At 34.6% G+C, this 25,513-nt stretch overlaps 1 protein-coding gene across 4 annotated transcripts in view; it reads left to right on the top strand.

Moving 5' to 3' along the window:
- The window catches only part of Kynu (kynureninase), a 123,625-nt gene extending 99,447 nt beyond the window's left edge, over nt 1-24,178 (top strand). For 3 of the 4 annotated variants that reach the window (XM_004836128.4, XM_004836127.4, XM_004836129.4), the window contains 4 exons: nt 13,165-13,217; nt 15,320-15,405; nt 21,233-21,463; nt 23,241-24,178. In XM_004836128.4, the coding sequence (XP_004836185.2) occupies nt 13,165-13,217; nt 15,320-15,405; nt 21,233-21,463; nt 23,241-23,354 (484 nt within the window). In that variant the 3' untranslated portion in view covers nt 23,355-24,178. Of the gene's footprint in view, nt 1-13,164; nt 13,218-15,319; nt 15,406-21,232; nt 21,464-23,240 lie in introns of those variants that run through there. The other variant, XM_021237160.2, reaches the window with a different exon arrangement.
- Nucleotides 24,179-25,513: the final 1,335 nt, after the last annotated feature.

The raw sequence follows: 25,513 nt of genomic DNA, 5'->3' as shown, positions 1-25,513 counted from the left end.
TCCGATAATGATTTTTTTTCTTTTTTTCACCTTTTAGTTTTTGTTAATACATTTTTGCAGTACATAATCATTACACTCATTGTGGGAAATTGGTACGTATGTCTGACTCAACTCAATTCTTCTTTACCCCTTCTCTCCACCCCTAACTTCTTTGCCATCATCAGATTCATTTATTTATAAGTTCTTATGAAATTGATTATCATATGTGCAGACTCACAGCCAAGCTAAGAGGCCAAAAACCTGTAAGATACATATGACAACTATACTAAATCAAAGTAAAGTTTTAGACACATTTTCCATGCTAGATGACTATAACTTTTTTCTCTTTTTTCTCTATTGTCTTTTATTTTGCATTTTACTTATATATTGATTTTCTCATATGAGAGAAATCATGCAATACTTTAGCTTGAGCGTCTGATTTACTTCACTTAACATTATTGTCTACATATATTTTCCTACAAATGAGTCATGTTTATCCTTCTTTATGCCAGAGTACTCCATGAGAATGAAATTATTTGAAATGAGGGAATAAATAATACAAATACGTCTTGAAATGTATGATTGGGCTGATAAATTATGAATTTCAATCTTAAATTTTGGGGACCGTTTAATATTTTTAAATGAGGGATTAAAATATTAATCCTTTTATGTAATTAATTGGACTTTGCTAAATTCTATATAAAATGTATGTGTGAAATATACAAGTAAGATGTTTTGTAATTAAAATTGGTTAATGATGCAGTTAAAATAATAATTAGACCTTTTCTCTGACGAAGAAACAATTCATGCTCTCTAGAATGTTCCAAGAAATAGATATGTATAAGCAGAAATTTTAAAAACATAATCCAAGTGCAGTAGTTAGTTATAAAAGCATACATTTCATTTTTATAAGTTTGGAATTGTGCTCTAAATATTGTGATCTTTACCCTTTATGATTGTATTTTTTAAAATATAAAATTCATAATTTTTTTAATATAGGATTTTTGTAATGGCTCCAAAGCAGCTCATCATATACATGAAGTAAAATTTCCTATCAATTTTCTGTTATAAGATGTGTAAGGTGGTTTTGACACAGTAAGCAGTATTGTGATAATTATTTTAGTACACAAACTGTTGTGTAATACAAATAGTGAAATTTAAATATTCTTTTGGATAAATGGGAGAGGTAAAACTGAGAAAGAAAACTATGGGTATTTTCGGTGTATCTTTTCAAATTATCATTATTTATTATTCTTTATCAATAAAAGACTAATTTCTTTCTTTTTTGAATCTTGGATGAAAATAATCACCTTAACTTTTAAATCACATGGCCAATTTTCTATGTGAAATATGACCTCATCCATGTTATTTTATAGTTTTTTTAGTGGAATGAGGAATTTTTGTTTGTTTTGTTTGTTTTTGAAGAATTCATGAGCCATTTCCATTTCTCCTCTCATAAATTCCCTATCCATGTTCATGGCTGTGTTGCTCTTGGAGCATTGTTCTTTTTCTATGAAAAAACTCTTGGTGAAAATTCTTTCAATGTGGCAAGTGTAACTTCTCTCCCCATCTTATGTTTGCTTCATCATTTTGTTGGTCTGTTAATACAGAATTTCAAATGCTTATAAAGTTAGGGTATGCTCCTTTATTTTTTTCTTTTTGCTTTTATACTTGAAAAGAAAGCTATCTCTAAAATCAATATAAATATATATTTTCATACCTGAAATGTCAAAATTATCACTTATTAGTTTATTGCATGAACTGAGGACTGTTGGTGCATTTTCTATCATGTTCTCTTTGTCTTACTAATGCTTATGCTAGTACTATATTCATTCATTTAATGCATTTTATAGCATCCTTTATTATCTTCTAATGCTTGAAAAATGTTATTTAGGAACTAATACAATATACTCCTTTGAATACTTTTCTATTTCTTTCTTTCCTTTTTACCTGTATATATTATTCTGAAAGCATAAAAGTAAAATAACATTTAGAGACAATGATTAGCAACACCATATTTCTTTTTTCAAATTTTAATAATTTTTGAAACTGTTTTGTAGAGATTTTTATTGAATATTGTTTATATTTATTAGACATAAATTATTATAGAATATATCAAAGAAGCATGTGTGCTGTGAAACTAAGTAATTTCTTTTGAAAATTATTCCAAAATTTTCAACAATTATGTAGAGGATTTTGGGGACTGTTTCCCCATAGTGATTCTCTTGTGAAAAAATATTGTATTACTGTTTCATCCCTTTGAGTTTTTAAAATTATTTTGAAATTTAGGAAAACCCCTTAACATTTGTAATAATTTAATTTCATTATTGTTATTATTATTGTCTCATTCCTGGTTTTAGAGAAAATATTTTCAGGGGGTTTTTTTTTGGGGGGGGAGTTGGTATATAGCCTTTTTAAAAAATTGAGATTGAATCCTTCAATGCCTAATTTCTTCAAGATTTTTAGCATAAAGAGATGTTGAGTTTTGTCAAAGGCTTTTTCTGCATAAATTGAGATGATCATATGATTTTTATACTTGATTCGATTTATGTGCTGAATCACATTGGTTGAGTTGCATATACTGAACCGTTTATACATTCCTGAAGTGAAGCCAACTTGACTGTGTTGTCAGAACTTTTTAATGTGCTGTTGAATTCTATTTGCAAGAATTTAGTGAGGATTTTTTTCACACATGTTCATCAACAATTTTGGCCTATAGTTTTCTTTGTTTGTTGTGCTTTGTCAGATTTTGATAACAGATTAACATTATGTTTGTACAATGAGTTTGGAAAGATTGATTTCCTTTTTATTTTCTGAAATAGTTTGAGTAATAGTGAAATAAGTTCCTTATAAGCTTGGTAAAATTCAGCAGTGTATCTGTCTGGTCCTGCACTTTTCTTTGTTGGGAGACTTTATCAATGCTTCAAACACACTCCTTATTATTGCTCTCTATAGGTTTTGTATGTTCTCTTTGTTCAATTTTGAAAGATCACTTATATCTAGAAATTTCGTCATCTACTTTTCATAATTTATCAGCATATAATTTTTCAAAATGTTCCTCAATTGTATAAACATGGGACTCTTGCTTGTTTTTATATTCCATGTTCTTAGAATATCCTTTTCTGACCTTTCATTTCCAGTCTGGGTATGTCTGTATTGGTAAGGTATGTTTCTTAAGGCAGCAAAAAACTGGGTCTGGGTTTTTAATCAAAGCAGTCAGATTGCATCTACTATTGGTGAATTTATACTATTTACTTTAAGGGTTATTGAAAGGTTTGTGCTTGTTCCTGTTCATTTTCTTATTTTTCCTTTGATGATTTTGAAAAACCTATGTTTATTTCATTACTTATCATAAAAAGTTTTGATGACTCATTGAGTAATGTTTGATTTTTTTCCTAATTATCATTTGCTTATTATTCTTCTATAGCATTTTCTTTTATTCCTGCTCTCTGATGAGTGTGATTATCTTGTGTCTTCTGCACAATCACAATGTAGGATTCCTTTAAGTGTCTTCTGTAATGCTGGTTTAATCGTCCTGAATTTCTTCAGCTTGTGGTTATCTTGGAAGTTCTATATTTGTCTTTCAATTCTAAAAAAAAACCTTTTCTGGATATAATAGTCTATAGTATAGATGACAGTTATTTTCTTTCATTTCTTTTTTTAAAATTCTTTTATAGGTATATTTTAGGTATACAATATATTTACATTTCTCATTGTGAATTTGTACCTTTACATAATGCATCTTGGTTCTTATTTTTTTCCCATTCCGAGCCCTCCATTCACCCCCTCCACCCTTCACTATTTACAAAGACTTTGTTTCCATTTTTTCCATTTCTCATAATTTTTCCTTTCCCTTCTTTCCTTTCCCCTGTCGCTCCCACTTCCCCTACCCTTTGGACCTTTTCTTCCCATTTCGCATTAACAGTTATTCATTCTAATCATTGGTACATTTTAGGTATACAATATAATGACATTAATCATTGGAAACTTACAACTTTATATAATCTCTCTTGGTTCTTATTTTTCCCACTTCCACTGCCCTCCTTTCAACCCCTCCATCCCTCCCTATTTACAAAGACTTTGTTTCCATTTTTTCGTATTAATTCCGTTCCCTTCTTTCCTTTACTCTACTCACTTCCCCTTCCCCTTTGCTCCTTTTCTTCCTATATCACATTATCTATTATACCCTTAGTCCTTATTTACACTTTCAGTTTCTCACATTAGAGAAACTATTCGGTATTTATACATGTGTGTCCTATTTATTTCACTTAAGAGTATCACCTCAATGTGCATCCATTTACCTATAAATGTCTCTAATTTCTCATTTTTTATGGCTGAGTAGTACTCCATTTTATAAAAAAACCCACATTTTCTTTATCCAGTCTCCAGCTGATGGGCATTTGGGCTGTTTGCAAATTTCAGCTATTACAAATTGTGCTGCTATGAACATGGGTGCACATATATCAATGAGGTATGCTTCTTTTAATTCTTTGGGGAAGATACCAATCAGGAGAATAGCTGAGTCAAATGGGACTTCCAGTCCTAGTGCTTTGAGGTATCTCCATACTGATTTCCATAGTGCTTGCACCAGTCTACACTCCCACCAGCAGTGGAGTAGGGTTCCTCTTTCCCCACAGCCCCACCAGCATTTGTTACTGGTTGATTTCATGATAGCAGCCATTCTTTCTGGAGTAAGGTGGAATCTTAGTGTTGTTTTCATTTGCATCTCTCAAATGACCAGTGATGTTGAACATTTTTTCATGTATTTATTTGCTATTTCTACTTCCTTGTCTGAGAAATGCCTGTTCATTTCAGATGTCCATTTTTGGGATTGGGTCTTTAAATTTGGGAGGTCTGATCTTTTTAAGTTCTTTATAGATTCAAGATAGTAGACCTTTGTCTGAGGAAGAGCAGGTGAAGATTTTTTCCCACATTGCGGGTTGTCACTTCACACTGCTGGTGGTTTCTCTTGATGTGCAGAAGCTTTTTAATAAGAAGAGATCCGACTTGTTGATTGTTTGTGCTAGTTCATGGGCAACTGAGGATTTGTTCATAAAATCTTTTCCTACATCGATGTCTTCAAGAGTTCTACCTAACCTCCTTTCCAAGTAATTCAGCGTTTCTATTTTAATATTTAGATCTTTAATCCATTTCAATTTTAGTTTAGTGCATAGTGAGAGATATAGGTTCAGTTTTAATCTTTGGCAAGTTCAAGCCCAGTTTTTCCAGCACCATTTATTAAAGAGGCTATCTTTCCTCTAGTGAGGGTGTTTGGCTCCTTTATCAAAGATGAGATTGCTGAGTGTGTCTGGCATTGTTTCTGCTTCTCCTAATCTGTTGCACTGGTCCTCGGGTCTGGTTATTTGCTGGTACCATGCTGTTTTTATCACAGTAGCTTTGTAGTATAGTTGCAGGTTGGGGATTGTTATACCCCCTGACATATCTCCATTACTTAGAATTGCTTTTGCTATTCTGGGTCTCTTCTTGTTCCAAATTAATTTTTTGGATTGTTTTCTCAAGGCCCGTGAAGTATGCTGCTGGGATCTCAATTGGAATTGCATTGAATCTATATAGCAGTTTTGTAAGTATGGCCATTTTCACTATATTGATTCTTCCTACCCAGGAGCAGGAGATGTCTGTTCATTTTCTGATATCATCTTCAATCTCTCTTTTGAAAGTGCTATAGTTTTCAGAGAAGAAGTCTTTGATTTCTTTTGTTAGGTTGATTCCTAGGTTTTTCAGTTTTTTGGATGCTATTGTGAAAGGAATTATTTGCCCTATTTCTCTCTCAGTGAGTCTGTCATTTGTGTAGAGGAAAGCTATTGATTTTTGTGTGTTGACCTTGTATGAAGCTACCTTATTGAATTTGGTTATTAAGTCTAGAAGACTTTTGGTGGAGTTCTTGGGGTCTTCTATATAGAGTCTCATGACATCTGCAAATAATGACAATTTGACTTCTTCATTTCCTATCTTTATTCCTTTTATATCTTTCTCTTGTCTAATTGCCATGGCTAGTGTTTCCAAAACTATATTGAACAAGGGTGGTGATAGTGGACATCCTTGTCTTGTTCCTGATTTTAGTGTGAAGGATTTCAGTTGTTGACCATTTAGTATGATATTGGCTGTTGGTTTTTCATAGATGGCTTTTATCAGATTGAGGTAGAGACCATCTATTCCAGTTTTTTGTAGGGTTTTTATCATAAATGCATATTGGATTTTGTCAAATGCTTTTCATGCATCTATTGAGATGATCATATGGTTTTTGTCCTTGGCTCTATTGATATAGTGTATTACATTGATTGATTTTCATATATTGAACCATCCCTGCATCCCCGGGATGAATCCCACTCAATTAGGGTCTATGATCTTCTTGATGATCTTCTGCATTCTATTTGCCAGTATCTTATTAAGAATTTTTGCATCTATGTTCATTAGTGAGATTGGCCTATAGTTCTCCTTTTCGGTTGGGTCTTTCTCTGCTTTGGGGATCAAGGTGATGCTTGCTTCCAGGAATGAATTTGGGAGTATTGCTTCCCTTTAAATTTCATTGAAGAGTTTAAACAGTAGTGGCAGTAGTTCCTCTCTAAATGTCTTGTAGAATTCAGCAGTGAAGCCATTAAGGCCCGGTCTTTTCTTTGTTGATAAGTTTTTATTATGTTTTCAATTTCATTGGTTGATATTGGGTTGTTTAGAATTTTGGGGTCATCTTCATTAAACTTTGGTAATTCATATGTATCTAGGAATCTGTCCATTTCTTCTGTGTTTTCCATCTTATTGGCATATAGGTTCTGGAAGTAGGTATTGATGATCCTCTGGATTTCTGCTGGGTCTGTTGTAATTTCACCCTTTTCATTCCTAATTGCATGGATTTGGGCCTTTCTTTTCCTTTTTTCTGATAAGATTGGCTAAGAGTTTGTCAATTTTGTTGATTCTTTCGAAGAATCAACTCTTGACTTCATTGATTTTTTGTATTGTTCTCTTAGTCTCCATTGCATTGATTTCTCCTCTGATCTTTATAATTTCCTCCCTTGTATGAGCTTTGGGTTTGTTCTGCTCTTCTTTTTCTAGAAGCTTGAGGTTCAGCATCAGGTTGTTTAATTGGGCTTATTCTGTTTTTCTAATATGTGCATTCACTGCTATGAATTTCCCTTGTAAGACTGTTTTCATTGTCTCCCATAGATTCCGATATGTTATATTGTCATTGTCATTTAATTGAAGGAACTGTCTGATTCCTTTTTTAATTTCCTCTGTGACCCATTGGTTATTCAGAAGTGTGTTGTTCAATTTCCACATATTTATGAAATTTTTTGAGTTTCTTTTGCTATAGATCTCCAATTTCATCACACTATGGTCTGATAATATACAGGGGATAACTTCAATTCCTTTGCACTTACTTAAACATGTTCTATGCAAGAGTATATGGTCGATTTTTGAGAAAGACACATGTGCAGCTGAGAAGAATGTGTATTCTGATTTTGTGGGGTGGAAGACTCTGTGAACATCTGTTAAGTTCATTTTTTCAAGAGTTCCATTGAGTTCTAGTATTTCATTACTTATTTTTTGTCTAGTTGATCTATTTGTGACAGTGGTGTATTCAGGTCCCCCACTACAATTGTGTTAGTGCATATATGACTTTTCATGTCCATTAGTATTTGTTTTATATAGTTGGGTGCACTAGTGTTTGGTGCTTAGATATTTATGTTTGTCATCTCTTCCTCTTTGATTCTTCCATTTACAAGGATGTAGTGTGCTTCTTTGTCACTCTTAATCAGTGTTAGTTTGAAATCTATTTGATCTTCAAAGAGGATAGCTACTCCTGCTTTTTTTCGGGTTCCAATCACATGGAGTATTGTTTTCCACCCTTAACTCTAATCTACGAGTTTCATTTTGAATGAAGCCTGTTTCTTGTATGCAGCATATTGTTGTAGTTTTCTTCTTGACCCATTCCACCGTGTATTTCTTTTGATTGGTGAGTTGAGACCATTAACACTGATGGTTATAACTGAAATGTATTGACTTGTCATTGCCATGACTTTTTTGTTGTTGTTGGGTTCTCCCCCTTTACATTTAATTTCTTGTCATGCCTGATGGATTCATTCTGCTGTGTTTCCTGGGGTTGTGATCCTCATAGTCTGTTCCTTGGATATTGTGTAAAATATTTTGGAGTGCTGGTTTGGTATTCATGAAGTTCCTAAGTTGCTCTTTGTCATGAAAGTATCTTAATTCTCCACCTATTTTGAAAGATAATTTTGAAAGGTACATCAATCTGGGTTGGAGGTTGTCTTCCTTTAGGGATTGGAATACATCACTCTAAGCTCTTCTTACCTTGAGGGTTTGCACTGAGAAGTCTGCTGTGATTCTGATGGGCTTTCCTTTGTACATGATTTTTTTTCTTTTCTCTAACTTCTTATAGAACTTTGTTCTTCTGTTGAGTTTCTAGAATCTTAACAATTATATGCCTATGTGTAGATTTTTTTTTGATCAAGGCTTTTTGTAGTCCTGTATGCCTCACTTATCTGTATATCAAGTTCTTTTCCCCTGCTTGGGAAGTTTTCTGCCATTACTTCTGTGAAGAGTTTTTTTATGTCATCTGTACTCTCTCTTGTTTCTTCTTTGACTCCAGTCAGTCTTATGTTACTCTTCTTTGCATTGTCTAGCAGCTGCTGGATTGATTTCTTGTGGTCCATTATGATTTTGAAGCAATATTTCTTTTTCTGGTCACTGATTGCAATCTTATCTTCTATGTCTGAAATTCTGTCCTCTCATTGGTTCATTCTGCTGTGTAGATTTTCAGTGGAGTTTTTGATCTCCTGGAAATCTATTTGCATTGGTTTTATGAATTCCACTTTTTTTCCTATGTTGGGATCCCATGATGTTCCTCAGCTCCTCTATAGATTTATTAATCATGTCTTGCACTATGAGCACAATCTCTGCTGTTATCTGAGAAATTATTTCTGATTTCATTTTTACAGATCCTCTTTTGTTGCCAGTTCAGGGAGTCCAGGTGGTTGAGCATCAGAGCGTTCCATCTCATTTCCCTTTGGTGTTGCAGTAGGTGATCTGGAAGTCTGGTTTTGAGACTTGTTTACATGTCTTCTCATTTCAACACAGGGTGTGGGGGGTGCTGTTGGCTCCCATCGGGCTTGCCTCCTCTGAGCTGTGAGCTTTGGGACAGTGACTCAGAAGCCCCTTCCTCTGGGCTGGGTGCAGCAGGATGGATAGTGGCCCAGAAGCCCCTTCCTCTGGAGCAGGAGCACGGGGATGGACAGAGGCCTGGAAGCCCCTTCCTCTGGGCCAGGAGTTAGCCACCCAATTTTTGACAAAGACACCAAACACCTTCCCTACAGTAAAGGAGCAATGAACACCTCTGCTCTTGTTTCACAAAATGGTACAAGAAGAGCAGTATCCACAGCTACAGCAAAGTCCCAACATTTCTAGTCAGGAACTCTTGTGCCCTTTTCTGATGGCAAACTGTATAAATACATTAACATGAGATATACAAACATAAAACTGTACAAACACCTAAAGTAAACACTGACAAGTAAAAATACATACATGTGCTGGCACCTTCTCCCATGGTTCCTTTCATTTCTTGAAATACATTGTTTTATGACATACTGGACTTCAGCATTTTTTCTGAGAAACTTGATATTCTAATGGGTTTGTCTTTATACATGACTTGACATTTCTTTCTGTCCCTTTCAATATTCTTTCTTTGTTCTGTACTTTTGGAAGTTCAATTATATCATGTCATTGAGATGTTCTTTTCTGGTGATGTTTATTTGGGGGTCTGAATGCCTCCTGTACCCACTTCTGCATACCTTTCCCAATACTTCAGAATTTTTTTGTGATTATGTCACTGAATAGATTTTCTATGACTTTATTTTGTACCTTGACTTTTTCCTTGCTCACTCTTATAATTTGTTTAGTCTTTTTAACCGGTGCCCCATGTAATTTAGATATTCTTTTCATGTTTTCTTATTTTTCATTATTGTGTGCATGTAATAATCCATTAATCTTGTCCTGAAATACTAACATTCTTTCCTTCTGCTAGATCTGTTCTATTAGTGAGGTTTCAACTTAATTTTTATTATCTTTATTAAGCTTTTAATTTCCAAAATTTCTACTTGGTTCTTTCTCAGAGTCTCGTTTCATTCAGTTGTTCTTTCACAATCTATGTTTACTGCCTTAACTTACTCATCTGTTTGTTTGTATCCTCCTTGAATTTATTGACCATTTTTCATATTACTCTTTTCAAATCTTTGGCATTTTATCCTCTTCAGTACCTCTGGTGTTCATTACTAGAGAGTTATGAACTTTTGGAGAAGTAATGTTGCCTTCCTGGTTCATATTTCTTGTGTTTCTTTTTGAAATATTTTCATTTTGGGTATGGATATCACTTCCACTTTTATGTGAATGCCTTCTAGATAACAGCCTTCTCACAACAATGTGTTCTAGAAAAGCAAATTATTACTTAATATTGAGATTAATTGTAAGTAAATTTGGTAATGTAGTTTCCCTGTTGCTTCTTTAGCAATAGGGATTAGTCAATTTTAGCATAGTATGTACTGAGTCAGAGCAACAGGGTCCCAATTTCTTTGTGGATCTCGCAAAGTTGGGGTCCCTCTGGTAGTTCAGGAAGTTGTGCTGCAGACACCCAAGCATATGAGGTACACATTCTGTGGTCATTCTTCCACTCCTGTCAGCAATATGTGGTCTGATAGGTCATGGGTAAAACCTATGTTGGGGTTTATATATATAATAGGTTATATTCCTAGGTGCAAGTTACACAGTCTTTGAGTTGCATTTCTCTGCCACTATTGGGTTGAATACCAGGAACACATCTTCAACCTCCCCCACCCCGCCATGCCTGCCTGGGGCGGGTTTATTGGCTGGAGACTTTTATCTTCCCTATTCTCTAAGTTGAAATATTCACCAAAATTCAAGTGGCTCTGGGTCATAGGTGGAGTAAGGTGTAAGTTTTTTAACTGGGCTGAGAGTCTGGCTCAGTAGCAGAGCAACCATCCAACAGGTGTGAAGGGTCAGTCTCTTAGCTGCAGCAGCACATAGTGAGAGGAAAAGACATAACAAAAACTACAAGAAATAAAAGCAAACCAGATACAGAAATAGAGCAAAACCAGTTAAAAATGACCGAATCCTTTTACTCTGAGTAATATTTTGGCTATTCTTTTAATATTATGGTATGCAGCATACTAACTATTGTTATTCCTAATTATGTTTTAAAATTTTGTTTTATTTTTCCATAGAAGTAAGGAGTGCTTTTCTTTAACATTTTCTTTCTTATTATCTACATTAAAATGAGAAAATATAAAACTGCAGTATCCACAGCACCACTAATAAGATGAATGGTGGAGACAAAACTAATATGGCATAAACTGAAAAGTTGATCAACTTTTAAAAAAGTTAATTAAGAGGGAAAAAAAAGGAAAAAGGAAAGCCCAAAAATTAGAAAATTCGAAAAGAAAAGGAAATGCAGGTGAAAGGAGAAATTGAAAGCAAATTCTTTCAAAATATAAATAAAGACAATTTAAAAAATATTGAATATTAAGAGAAAAATGAAACATTTAAAAATATGTATGTATAAATGAACCAAACATCAAATACCAAAAGAGGGGGTCTTAATAATAAAAATGAGAGTACTGCCTCTGCAAAGGCTGAGGATTATTTCCTCCTTCCTTATTTTTGTGTGCTTGCCTAGATTGGGAACATTTTTGGACTAAAGCCAGTTGAAATTATCTGTCAGCTCTTCTGTTCACCCGTTCCTCTGGTGGGAACTTACTCCAAGAACTTAGCTCAATGAACTCTCAGGGCTGGGCTGAAACTGCTGTAGTGTGTCTGGGTCTCCAGTGCCCTTTGTGAAGCCTACTCAGAGGGGAGGGCAGCTACTTACACTGGCAGGACCCACACAACCTATCACTCACAACTCCAGGCTTCTGAGACCCAGCTGACATAGCCACTTACAGGGTAAGTGAGTTGCACTCCCTTCCACACCACCAGATGCTTTGCCACCGCAGCACAGTGTGTTTTAGCAGGTTTGCTTCAGTGGCACTGCCAAGGACCAAACTGGATCTCAAGGTAGGAAGCCACTTTCTGTATGTCCCCAAGAACAGGAGAAAGCAGGGGTCTTTATTTCCAAAGCGGTGAGCTCAGACAGAGTGTTTTCAAAATGGCCCCTATTCATCACTCCGGGCATAGTTGGGGAGTACAGGAGCTTTTCCAGCACCAGCTCACTATGTGGATCCCAGATCAACTGTTTCACATCACCTTTATTAGTTAGCTTTTAGTTGCTGGCACCAATTCCCGACATACAGAAAACACACATAAAAGAGGAAGCACTGACTTTTTCTTATGGTCTCAGAGGTTTCGGTCTGTAGTTGCTGGCTCCAAGGCAGAAACAGAATGGTGGAAGGGCCTGGGAGGCAAAGTTGGTTAGTTCAAGGCAGCCTGGAAGCGGAGCACTGCTGAAGAACACTGCGAAGGAAAAGGGCTGGAAACCAGACACAGTCGCCAAGCTCACTTTCCTGTGGCCCACTGCACCCCGGCTCCCCATGACACACTGGGAGTGTGCCTTAGGAATCTGCGAGGCATCTACAAATCCAGCCCAGTCGCATTTATAATTGACGGTCCCATTGCCCTTCTGTTAATTGCTGATTTCCATGCTAGTTGTGCTTACTGACCCTCTCTCTTTCTCCCTCTGTGTGGGCTGCCCTCACCCTCCACCTCACTGCCTTCGCTTGTTCCCCGGGCACTTCTGCTCCGTTCCATTCTCTACTCTGAGTTTCTCCAAGTCACTGTCTACTCTTGGGCTTTAGCGCTTTCTCAGCGTCACTTACCTTGTTGCATGGCCTGTCTCTAGTTTTGATTTGCTTCCAATTCATCATTTTGAAACTATTTTTAAATAAGAAAAATGTGTTAGATATACCTTCGGTAATCCTACTGAACAAATATTAAGTAATTGATATGGGTAAATTGATTTTATCCTCTTCTTGAAAATATTGTATATAATCAATCTATCATTAGCATTTATCTGCCTAAGTATGCAATAATAAATCATAAGTGATTTTAATACTCTTTAGAATTATTATTTATAATAGCATTTAAATTCCAAAATGAGTTGTAGTTATTTTTGTAGATTAAACTACCTAAAGTTATCTTGTATTTTAGGTTAGTGGGATGGTTTGGTCATGAACTGAGCACCAGATTTAAAATGGATAATAGTAAGTATACGGAATTTCATTTCAAATGTTATCTTATTTTAACTTTATTTTAATTTTCATCTGTTTTTGTATTATATGCCCTAGGAAGCGTGCTCTTTGAAAATGTCACTGAGAGTTCTTAAAATAAGAAATGACGTTTTCTGTGTGTGAGACTGTTTATAGATTTTACCATGATATTGAGTCTCTTCCTTTGTAGAGAGATAAAAGGAAATGAACCCTAATATACAGCTCATGCAGGATGGTCAGATCCCATCAACATGGTGTCCAAACACCAGGCAGTAAAATCAGGAGCGAATTTGTCACTTGAGGTCAGACCCTGAGAGACTGAGATGTCAGTCCAAATGGTTGCTTAACAGTTCTGTGATCCTGCAAATCAAAGTTATATTGAGGGGCCATCATTTTGTTGGTCCACATATCTAAGGAGAATAATATATATTTCAGGATTTGGATGACTGTATAACAAATTCAAAGCTATAAAATAAGTTACATATAGCAGTACTTCAAGCTCCAGTGGGTAAAACTGAAACTATGCAATACTGAAAGCATCATGAAGTGTTTTGAGGGTACAGCATAAACTAGATCCTTCAGAATACTGCCAATCCTGTGATACTATTTTAAATATACTTCAATGTTTATGAGTCAAAGATTCAGGATGGTCTCTTCCAGATAAATCAGGAAACCTGTGTGTTATCTTGTCCACTGAAATAATAGGCTCTGTTACGTCATTTATTTAAATTATTTGAGTTAGGGTTTTCTTCTCAGTAAATAAAGAAATTTGATTAGATCAGAGATAGAAAAAGTAGAAAATATTTTAAATTTTGAGTTATATAATCTCTCTGGCAAATGCTGAGCTTTGTATTGTGGTAGTGAAGCACCTTTAGGGAAACACAGATAAATGATTGTGACCACATTCCAATTAAACTATGTAAACATTATAGTTTGACTAGTCACATATTAAATGCATTTCTAAGGATCTATGAGTTTTCATCATTTTACCTTAATTCCTAAGTAGCTATCTTAACTATTTTGGATTTATAGGTGATTTGCTATAATTTATTGTACTAAATCTAATTATGATAATATCTGTTATTAATTTATCTTTTTAATATATCATACTTAGGTAGAGCTTTTCTTTTTATAAAGAATAAAAGAAGCTTCTTTCTTTTCCTTAAAAAAACACTGTAACTAATAACTCTAGAGCTAATAGTCACCTTATTAGGTCATGCTATTCATTGTTCTGCCTCTGGGTGACATTATAATTACATGTCACCCCAATCTTGCTGTTCTCTCTCCTGGCCAGTCTTCATAATAAGAAAGCAAAACATGGAGTAGATTAGGAAATGATGGCTTGAGACTCAGAAAGAGAGGGCAGGTTCCAGAAGAACTTCTAGAAGAGATCAATTTTATGTTGTGTGTAAGGGTTCTTGTGTTCCATGATCTACTGAGATGATGGGAGAGGGAAGACGGGAATCGCCATGGGGCACGGTAGGGGGGATGCTTGTGCCAGTTAATCTTCATTGTCAGCTTGACTGGATTAATACATTTCTGAGGAGGCAATTGAATTGTGAAGGCGTGAATCTCATCAATGTGTCAACCCAATGATGAGTTCAAAGCTGAATGAGCAATTAGAAGATGGAGTTCTTTAGAGTGAGTAGTTAGGGCATTACCTTGTGGACTGTATCTGTTCTCTGGCCCCTTCTGCTCTGGCTCTTCCCCTGCTGTCTGCTTCCTAGCTGTCACAAGTAAGCAATGCTGGCTGCCATGTTGTTTCTGGCACACCATAAATTAAGTCGCTTTCCCCAACAAAGCCATTACCCCTTGAAGACAGTTGACCATGGAATAAAACCTTGGAAACTGTGAGCCAAAATAAACCTTTCCTCCTTTAAATTGTGGGCATCAGATATTATGTTCCAGAAACGGAAAGCTAACCAACTCAATGCTAATATTTTCATTCCATAGAGTTTCTCTTGACTATCACAAAAATCCTGCCTAAGAATAAAAGTTTTATTTTTACTCTCACTCTTTTACTCTCATTTCTTTACAAATTTGGGGCTTCTTTTAATATATCTTCTATCATAGTGACCATTTATTAATTTTTTCAGAGCTGCAGTTAATCCCTGGGGTCAGTGGATTCCGAATTTCCAATCCTCCCATTTTGCTGGTCTGTTCCTTGCATGCCAGTTTGGAGGTAGGAAATCTATGCTTCAGCTTTCTCACATCTTTAACTTTTCTCCCTACCTGGTTGTGCCAGATTGTTGTGCTTTCTCTGCTAATCAACAATATTATAAATATGCACTATGAATGAACAATGAGCAAAAGGCAGCATTTTTCTATTGAGATGGTGAATATAAGGTTATCATGGTTTTTTTTGGTATATCCCACCCCTATCATAGTGTTCCATACATTGTTGACTGTAAATAATACCTGGAACTGACCTGGAGAGACATTAGTTTGTTCCAGTTAGTGAAGTTGAATAAGTTGTTTGATCTCTGAGTTTTCTCTTTAAGCAAAATAAGCTTGTAATATTTAATTCTTCATCAATTCACTCAAGCAACAGGTATTTATTGGGAAAGTATTAGGGGGTCAGACATGATTACTGGAAATCTTGTTTCTTCTAGTTCCATGAACCAATGAATTGGAAATGTACTTTGTGACAAAGCTAAAGAAGACTTACTTTAATGTGGGAAGAGTGTATGAATAATTAGAATAAGCCAAATATTTTAAAAAGTTTGCCTCATTACACAAGGTAGATTTTTGCTTTATTTTCTGGGGCTTCTATGTCATATCCATGTATAATCTCTACTAATTTAAGTCAATATTTCATCTTAAATTAATTCATGTTTTGGCATAAATATAGTCTCACCCTAAAATTAACATTTATATAGTGAGTTAGGCTATATATGTAATATATATTGTATGTATAATATGTATGTTACATATACAGATGTCTATATTTTTAAGAGATAAAATATATGTACATATATAGAAAAACAAACTTATTTCTTTGTCATTATTTAGGGCTAGATTAAATTCATTCCTGTAAATATATGTTGTTAGTAATTATTGAGTATATGTTAATGATGCATACATTAAACATAATTTTATCTTACTTTTTAAAACAAATTTTCTTTTATCCCTTTCCCCCTCTCAAGACCCCTCCCCTCTCTATTTACAAAAGCTTTGCTTAAGCATAATTTTAAATGCATAGAGTAAAATATATTTTAGTAAGTATGCATAAATATTATGCACAAACAGAAGGGTTTTTGTTTTGTTTTCTGGAAATGGGAATTGAAGTCAGGACCTTGCACTTGTCAGGGCAAGCATGGTGCCAAGCTACATCCCTGGCTCATATATAGAGCTACTAAAAGAAAAATGTGAAGTTTTTTTTTTTTACAATATATTCTAAAATCATCTATTTTATGATATTTTAGTAAAACCTTGTGGGGGATTTCAGCATCAAATAAGGGACAGAGATAAAATTTATTCTAAATCTTGAATTCTGTAATTCGGTGAATATTCGTAGCAGTTTTTTATTCTGGTCCCTGGAGGGCAGTGTCAAATTCCTCTGTTCTCATACCGCCTTACCACTAGATAGTGAAAGTCTCACTTTCATTTCCCTCCAATTTAGAATGTACCTACCCATTTTGACCACTAGATGGGGAATGTGCTGTTTTCAAATTGGCTTTTTTTTTTTTTTTCAATTGGAAAATAGCCCCAGGGACAAGATTTCCACCCATCAACACATTTTTCTTTTTAAAATTTTTTTTAAAAGAAAAATGTGATTACTAAGCCAGATGCCAATATTTGAGTTGCTTTATAATATCCATCTAGATAAATATTTTGTTTGAAGATTTTAAAATATAGCAAATTTCAACCAACTCTGCAAGTTTTTTCACAGAGAAGAGTTAAAATATGAAAGGCACCCAATCGTGCCTTGGGAATGACTGGCATAATGACTTGACATAATTTCCTCTGATTTTTCTTTTCTTTACAAAATGGCTTCTCAGACATACCTAAAAATTTTCTTTTGGAAATTCTCATTTTGATATGGTCCAGGCAGAGAGCTGGCTTTTCTCCCAACACACCTCCTGATGTGAGAAAGGAGGCAAATTCCTGATTCTCTTGCTACTAGTTTCCTACTACACCGTTTTAGACACTTAAGCAGAGTTTTCAACCTCAGAATCTGAAGACTGCTTTAATTTTTTCCCGCTAATATTAAACTTAAATCTACCAAAAGGATCCTGAAAGCCAAAAGAAGAGGGATGTGCATATCTCTGGAGTTTATTATCACTTCAGTACTTCTCTAGAATTTCCTGTAGAAGTCATTCACTATGAACTCTGTTATGACCAGAATTATCTTCAGTTGGTCAAGTTTTATATTAGTGGGAATGTTTTTCAAAATCCACCCTCTTCATGATAAATTATAACATTTTAAAATTACCCAATAATATATCCTTCTCATTCTCTGTTAAAATACCCCATTTTCTATACATTTCTGAGTTACCTGTCTGAGTCGGTTTATCATGTCAGTATTTACCTTATCTTTTAAAAACAATTATTCCCTTGTAAGTGATAATGTGAATGAACTTTGAATAAGTGAAAGGAATAAATTCACAGCCTCTGAATTGTTTCAACACTTTCCTTTCTAGAAATACTTACATCTGGAGGAGAGAGTGTGTACTTAAGGATTGATTTTGCGTGAAAATGACCTCAGAGTCTCAATATAATAATTTCAAAAAGATATTAATATGGCTTTGTTCAAACCATATTAGGATATAATAGATTGATATCATTAAAAGGGTATTTCACAGTTTCAAACTTTTTCTTTATATTGTTAAATCATAATCATTTATACAGTAGTTTAAAAAATATTGTGGATGAAGGGAAATAGAAATCAGACTAGGAATGAGGAGACAAGCACCCCATTCCACAGCACACACTAAATATGGCATTAAATAATAAATTATTCCTCTTGAATTTATTTGCCACCGGTACAATGAAGATATTTATAGCAGAGTACTTTGCAAGTTTCTTAATCCTTCCAGGTATTTCTTTGTAATTTATATATATTGTACTTCAAAGGTTCGTGTTTACAAATACCAATAGGTAGACGAATTTAGATCTATTCAATATTCAAATTCTTAGTGAAATAAATTGCTTCAAAATTGGGCCGGGGTTTTATCTCAGCGATTTCACTGCCTGTTGCGCAAGTGCAAGGACCTGAGTTTGATCCCTGGTAAAAAAAAAAAAAAAAAAATTGCTTCAAAATAAAAATAGAGCAATTTAATTGCAATATATGGCAATTCGGAAGACCCAAAAGAACAATCATACAAATGCACCCTTTCCTCACAGTGGCATTACAGAACCATTTTAAGAATTTAAGAGAAAAATCTGACATCGAAAATACCATACTATGCAAACTTTTTCTATTCAATTTTAACTTTTCTGGCTTTGTGTTCATTTTATTCATTAAGAAAATATAACCCACATAGCAGAAACTGCCAAGAATTTTGTTACAAGTTGAACACCTTTAAACTACATGTTAAAACTTTTTCTTATTAAATATTCTTTCTGAATACTGAAAGTAGAAAATTCTCTGGGAAAAAAGAAGAGAGGGTATATGTTCCATTTCCCTCTTAACTCCTATTAGCCCCTCTTATTGTTTTTATGTGAAGCCTCAGAATATATTTTCCCTTTATCAGGAAAATTTAAAATGACCTTCAGAACACAAATTATTTTGGACTCATAATGTGGAAAATACTTTTATATTTAAAAGTTTTTATTAAAGAGAAATAACATTCACAGTGTATTAAAATTCAGACAATTTGTCATTAAAAATGATGCCTAGTTATCGAGAGAAATCTGTAAAAGCAACCTAAAAAACTATTAGTAATATTCTCCAAAGAATTACTAACTTATGAATGCAACTAACGAACTATGAACTAATGAACTTATGAGCTATTATTAAAAGTATCCATTATTCATAGGTTTTGTCTCTGTGAAACCAAAATGCGCATTGAAAATATTTGGGAAATATATTACAAATATACAGACTTCTTTTCTTATCATAATTTCCTAAACAATATAGGACAGCAACTAGTTATATAACAATTATATTGGACTAGGTATTTAAAGTCATCTAGAGATGATTTAAAATATATAAGGAGGGTTGAGGTTGTATCTCAGTGGTAGAGTACTTGCTTAGCATGCTCAAGTGCCTACATTCAAAAAATAACAAGAGATAACAAAAAGAGAGGGTGTATGTAGGTTATATGTCAGTATTATCGCTTTTTATGTAAGGGAGTTGAGCACTGCAGATTTTGATATCTCAGGGTGCCCTGGAGCCAGTTTCCCACCAACACTGAGGGACAATTGTACTTCATACATTACCCTACCTGTATATTATAGGGCAAATAGTAGAACTATAATATTTTATAGAATTGTTTCTTAATTAAAATTTTCTAGAATATTATTAATACTCAGAGAGAATCTTGGAAAATTTGCTTTTGTAGTATTTCATTCCAAACTTTACCAATAAAAGTACATGTGGGCTGTACTTTGCCAGTGTCTCCTCCCCGGCTCTGAGTCAATACTGATCTAAAATTCAGCTGAGTTCCCTTGAATCCTCTTTATTCCAAGGCTATCTATGTTTTGCTTTACCTACGGAAATGAAGAAATTGCTCCAATCAGTTCCATACAACTTGGGTCACTTGACTCCGAAGGCAGTGCTGTTTGCGCCTAGACCTCACATTCCTTCTGAAAACAAAGATATTGGCCAGCAATTGCAGCTGATACCTTCACAGGCCTCAGCCCTAGTCCATGATGGGTGCTTGAAGAGCAAAGAATACCAGTCTGTCTTCTCTGCTCCTCCCATGTTCGGTAGATGCAGTTACCTTCCACACATCCATCCTTTCCTTCAGCCAAGGCTTCGGATCCACTCAATATTGTACCAGAAAATCTGTGCCTGCAGGTTTGAGTACTGTTCGAATGACTGCCCACACAGGCCATGGGCACATACAAAAGTAACTGTCTTCATAGACTTGATAAAATCTAGGTATCACCACATGACCCTATTCTTGGTTTTGATACTTTTGCCCATGATATGGAAAAGTACAGAAAAGTCACATTAGGTGGCATGCCAGTGCATCATGCTGTTAGCAGTTCATTCAGCTCTTCTGTGAAGGATATATTTTTAAACTCTACCTGACCTTAAGGGATAAGCCAGAAAAGCAAGTCTGTTCTGACCCCTGATGCTCCAACAGCAGTTATTGTGTGACCCTTGTCACTCACCTTAACACAAGGCACCTCAGGCAGCAAAATGCAGGATTTTCACACCAGTGATAGAGTTTGACAAGAAAACAATGATGAAAGAAGGAAAAAAGGAAGGAAATAAGAAAGCCCAAGTGCTTCAGTAATAATAAATGTATTTTGATACATTATTTGCTTCTGTTTCTGAAAAAACTTCACTCCATTGTTTAACTGTGTGTTTTCTAACTTCTAATCTGGGGAGACGGAGGAACCTGTAAATCAATTACAGATAATGCTCATAACACTGTCTTTTACAATAGACATGTGTATCTCATCCTGTACTTTTTGTGGACCTCAGAAAGTATACATAAGAATATAGAAAATGTTTTTTAGTTATGATTTAGTAAAATGGTTTTAGGAAAAATGTTTATACTTCATAATATTTAAATGAGTTTATTAAATTGTATTTCACTTGGTGATTATACTGTCAATTAACTCTGAAAGAATATATTCCTAATTTTTTTCTTTTGAAAGTATTATTTAAATGACATTTTTACATTTTTTCTGTCATGGAAATTTTGCCTCCAATATTTAATGGTAACACATGAAAAACATGTCATGTTTGTACAGAACAAATTATCTAAAATGAGATGTTTACTGGATAGGTCAAAAGTGGGCATTTCCTTTTTATGCATGATTTGCACTTAATTTTTATTCCTTTATAAATCAATATGGCACTGTTAATCTGATTGTTTCTCATTCTGTAGATCTTTAAGCAAGCAACTTTAAAAGCGTTGAGGAGAAAATCCATTTTGTTAACTGGTTATCTGGAATACCTGATCAAGCTTTACTGTAGCAAAAAGAAAGCAGAAATCAAGGGACCAGTTGTGAACATAATTACACCATCCCATATAGAGGAGCGGGGCTGCCAGTTAACACTAGCGTTTCCTAGATCCCAAAAAGATGTTTTTGAAGAACTACAAAAAAGAGGCGTGGTGGTAAGTGTATTGCTTGTGTTGTTCTCAATTTTCTCTTTCTGGGGATAAAGTTTGGATTCTTAGGTTTCTTCATTGTTGTGTATCATTTCATAGTAATCAGTCAGTTGAGAAAATTGTCGATTAAACATTCATCACCCACCGTGCAAATCGAAGGGTACTAAGATCTGTCCACCTGTCAGTTCTAATAAGTTCAAATTTTGGTTACAAGAAATACATTTTACATAACTTACTAATACTTTTCACAACTGTTAGGGCAAAATGAAATTATTTCATCATAGTAGATTAGAACATATTTTTCATCAACTCACTAGTTTTGAATCATAAAATCCCCAATATATATTTATTTTATATACAAAGTGAAAGAACATAATATAGTAAAACAAACAAAAAAGCAATCAGCCTTATTTATTTGCTTGATTGTACTGTTATTTTTACTCTTGTCAATTTCTCAAGGACAGTAACACTAAAAGAAATAATGGTTTGTTTTTCTTCTCTTTTTTTGTAAACTCATAGCCCTAAATGGCATTCTTAATCTCTTGAAAAGAGCTAAGAAATTGTTAATTGACAACTTCAGGGGAAACGGCAATATATTTCTTTTTCTTTTCTTTCTCTTCTTTTTTTGGTACCCAGGATCGAACTCAGGACCTTGTGCTTGCGAGGCAGGCAGCAGTACCACGGACCTAAATCCCCAGCTATATCAAAAGATGATATAATTTAGACATTGTTCCACTCATGTCACTCTCAAATCTTTAGGAAAAGTCACCTCAGATTCCAGAGGCACAAATCAGAAAATCAGAATTGCATACCTACCTGAGCTTTTTCTAAGCTGAGTGTTCTTGGGAAATTTCATGAAGATCTGTTTATTTAAAATTTCTCATCTGTATTTTGGGGGAAGTTAATGAGACAGCACACAGATATATACTCCATTATACAGCCTTTAATGGTTATTTCTTAAAGTCAACCCTGCTGATCTTCAGGCCAGGTCAAATTATCTGGTCCTAATTCAGGACCTAGCAACATTCCCAGAAATATACCCAACTCATTATTGTGGGATCAGAGAATTGAATTTGAGGATAATATGCTAAAGCTCTCTAAATCCCTGTGACATTCATATTCACTTAAATGTGTCCAAGGGCTTTATCTCCTCCAGAGTTTCCTCTCCGCAAAACTGTAATAGGATCTACTATCAGCAGTCTCTAATGTTTTGACACCATGGATTGCTTTCATGGAAGATAATTTTTCCACAGTCAGATGAAGTGTGGGCATGTGGCAAGATGGTTTGGGGATGATTCAAAGGAGCACACAACCCACATCTCTCAAGTGTATAGTTCACAGTAGAGTTCCTGCTCTTATGAGAAGCCAGTGCCCCACTGAGCTGACAGGATTCAGAACTCAGCATTGAGGGGTAACTAGCTTGCCAGTCCACCTCCTGCTGTGCAGCCTGGTTCTGATCACCCATGGGTCAGGACAAGTCTGTAGCCAGGGGTTTGGGGACCCTTGATCTATTTAATGCTAATAGAAGGTAATTGCTGAGTACAGTTCAACAAAGAGCTTTGGCTATTCATGTTCCAACTTATTATTATTCAAATGGTCATTAAGAAGACAATTTCAAAAAAAAACCAAATACCATATCTTACTTAAAGTGACAAAACTTACTTATATATTAGGGTTTAGGGAAGTCAGTGTGAATGCTTCCTGAAAGTTGATCTTAAGTGTAGATTTTTAGTAAGTGAAAAGTGCTAATAATATTTTGACCTTATCTTATTTTTTTCCTTAGTGTGACAAGAGAGAACCCCATGGCATTCGAGTGGCTCCAGTGCCTCTCTACAATTCTTTTCATGATGTTTATAAGTTTGTCAAGTTGCTCACTTCTGTACTTGATTCTGCATAAATAAAAGATTAGCAATGTTTTGTTAAAATAACTTTAGCAAATTTTTCTGAAAGCTATAATAGCATTTTTACTATTCACATTGTAATTATTAAGAAATATTCAAACATTGGTTGACTGTCACTGGTAACAAATCATATATGTTACAGAAAAATCTGATTTTTCCAAGTGACTATGGTCCTGAGGAATGCACAGGGCTATCTTCTTTCTTGATGTTTGACAAATCCTTAGGGTTTAAATTTTCTATTAGCTACCACATTTCACGGGCTTTGAAATGATTTTGTTGGTTTAATTATAATCCAACTGACAGCTTCATAATGTACGTGGAATTCTTGGGACAATGTTGGAAATATTCCTTTAATATTAATTTACCAGGGTTTTTTTTAAATAATTGTAGTTGAACAATCTGTTTTATGTATGATTTTATAATGTTCTATCCAATTTGAGGAAAATACATTTTCTATGACAGTGGCTTTCAACTGTGTTTTTGTTCACAATCTACACTAAAATATATTTAATATCAAAGATGAGTATTAATTAATGCCATTATAATTAATTATAGACCACATGTGATATTTGTGTCACATTTTATCAACTCCAAAAAGTGACATGTATTTCCATTTTCAATAATTAGCTTCTTAAAACCACCATTAGCCTTTATTTTGCATTACCATCTCTCACAATGAATGTGTAACATCTCAGGTTTAATTTTAAAATAGTAGGTGTAGGAAAAAAACATTCATAAAATGTCTGTGCTCTGATATTTATCACTGTAATTTATCTCTTTCAAGAAATGCTGTTTGAAATTAAATTGATATCCCCACTCACTTTTGTCAGTAGTTAATATTTTTCCAAAGGTTGTCCTTTATTTTATATTACCATAATCTCTTCTTTTCTTATGGAAACTTACTCTGAGAAAAGTTTAGGGCCAGGGATTTAGCTCAGAGGTGCTGCCACCTGCCTTGAAAGCACAAGGTCGGAGTTTGGTTCCCAGTAACCAAAAAAAAAAAAAAAAAAAGAGTCGAGACTCTTCCAGATACTAGTGATTGAAGATTAGAATTAGGAAATGAGGGTTTCATCTTTTGGCCTCTTTATCCCACATATACGGGTCTTTCTTATTCACCATGAAAAGCAAAGTTAAACACAGCCCTGCTGGATTTCCCGTTTTCAGTGTTGATGCCACAATGTGTTTATGAATTAGCATGACATTCTATATTTGCACATGAAACTAGTAAGAAAGAGTGATTGCAACATAGACATTGCTGTTCATTCGATAAATGTGAACAAAATAGACAACTACTTTACATGGCAATGTGAAGTAGCGTGTGAAATCCAACACCAACAACTTACAATATCGATGATTGCTTGTACGTGGAAAACATGTGCAGGTTGTGCTGCACCATTTGTGTTATCTCACTTAACCGAGCGATTACATAGTTGCCTTAGCAGAGCTTCCCACTCAGTCATGTGGTGAAACTCACCTTCATTGATGGGAGAGTTCTGTAAATATTAGAACTCAACCATGTGCGGCTTCATCTAGAAAGAGTTGTTTCAAGTCTTACAGTGGGGAACAAAATAGACACAGTTTCAGCTCTCAAGGAATACTGTAGTTAGCTTAGTAAGAGGAACAGATACTCAATGTGGAAACACCCAAGAAAGTGTACAACTACAAACTATAACTCCTATGAAAGAGTAGATACTATGAGTTAGGATACTGAATGAGTTAATAAGGGAGGCAACTGAGGAAAAGTGCTGAGGGTGCTTATGAAGTTATGCTCTAAACTATTTCATGTTAACCACATTAAAAGCTTAGCTATTTGTATATAAATCATTCAAAGCATAATCAGCACCATGTGCTGGTCTCCCAAGAAATAGAACACTGGAAATCCTCCCCTCCCAGCTTACCTTCCTTTCCCTCCCCAGATACAGAGATAACCAGAGAGTTATATTCTGTATAAATCATTGCTTACATTTTAAAGTTTTACACTTAAGTAGGTACCCACAAAATACTCTAGCTGATTTTGCCTATTTACAAACTTCGTATAAAAGTAAAGATCCTGTACATATTCTTCTGCTGCTTTTGTTCAACATTGTGTTTTGGTGAGTTTTATCCATTTGTGAACTTTTTCATTGCTACATAGTATTCTATTCTGAATTTTTAT

Source organism: Heterocephalus glaber, unplaced genomic scaffold, assembly GCF_053883595.1.
Source record: "Heterocephalus glaber isolate CG9 unplaced genomic scaffold, H.glaber_assembly_v1.0 deba00000347, whole genome shotgun sequence".
NCBI lineage: Eukaryota > Metazoa > Chordata > Mammalia > Rodentia > Bathyergidae > Heterocephalus > Heterocephalus glaber.
This window is presented reverse-complemented; position numbering and strand designations above follow the sequence as displayed.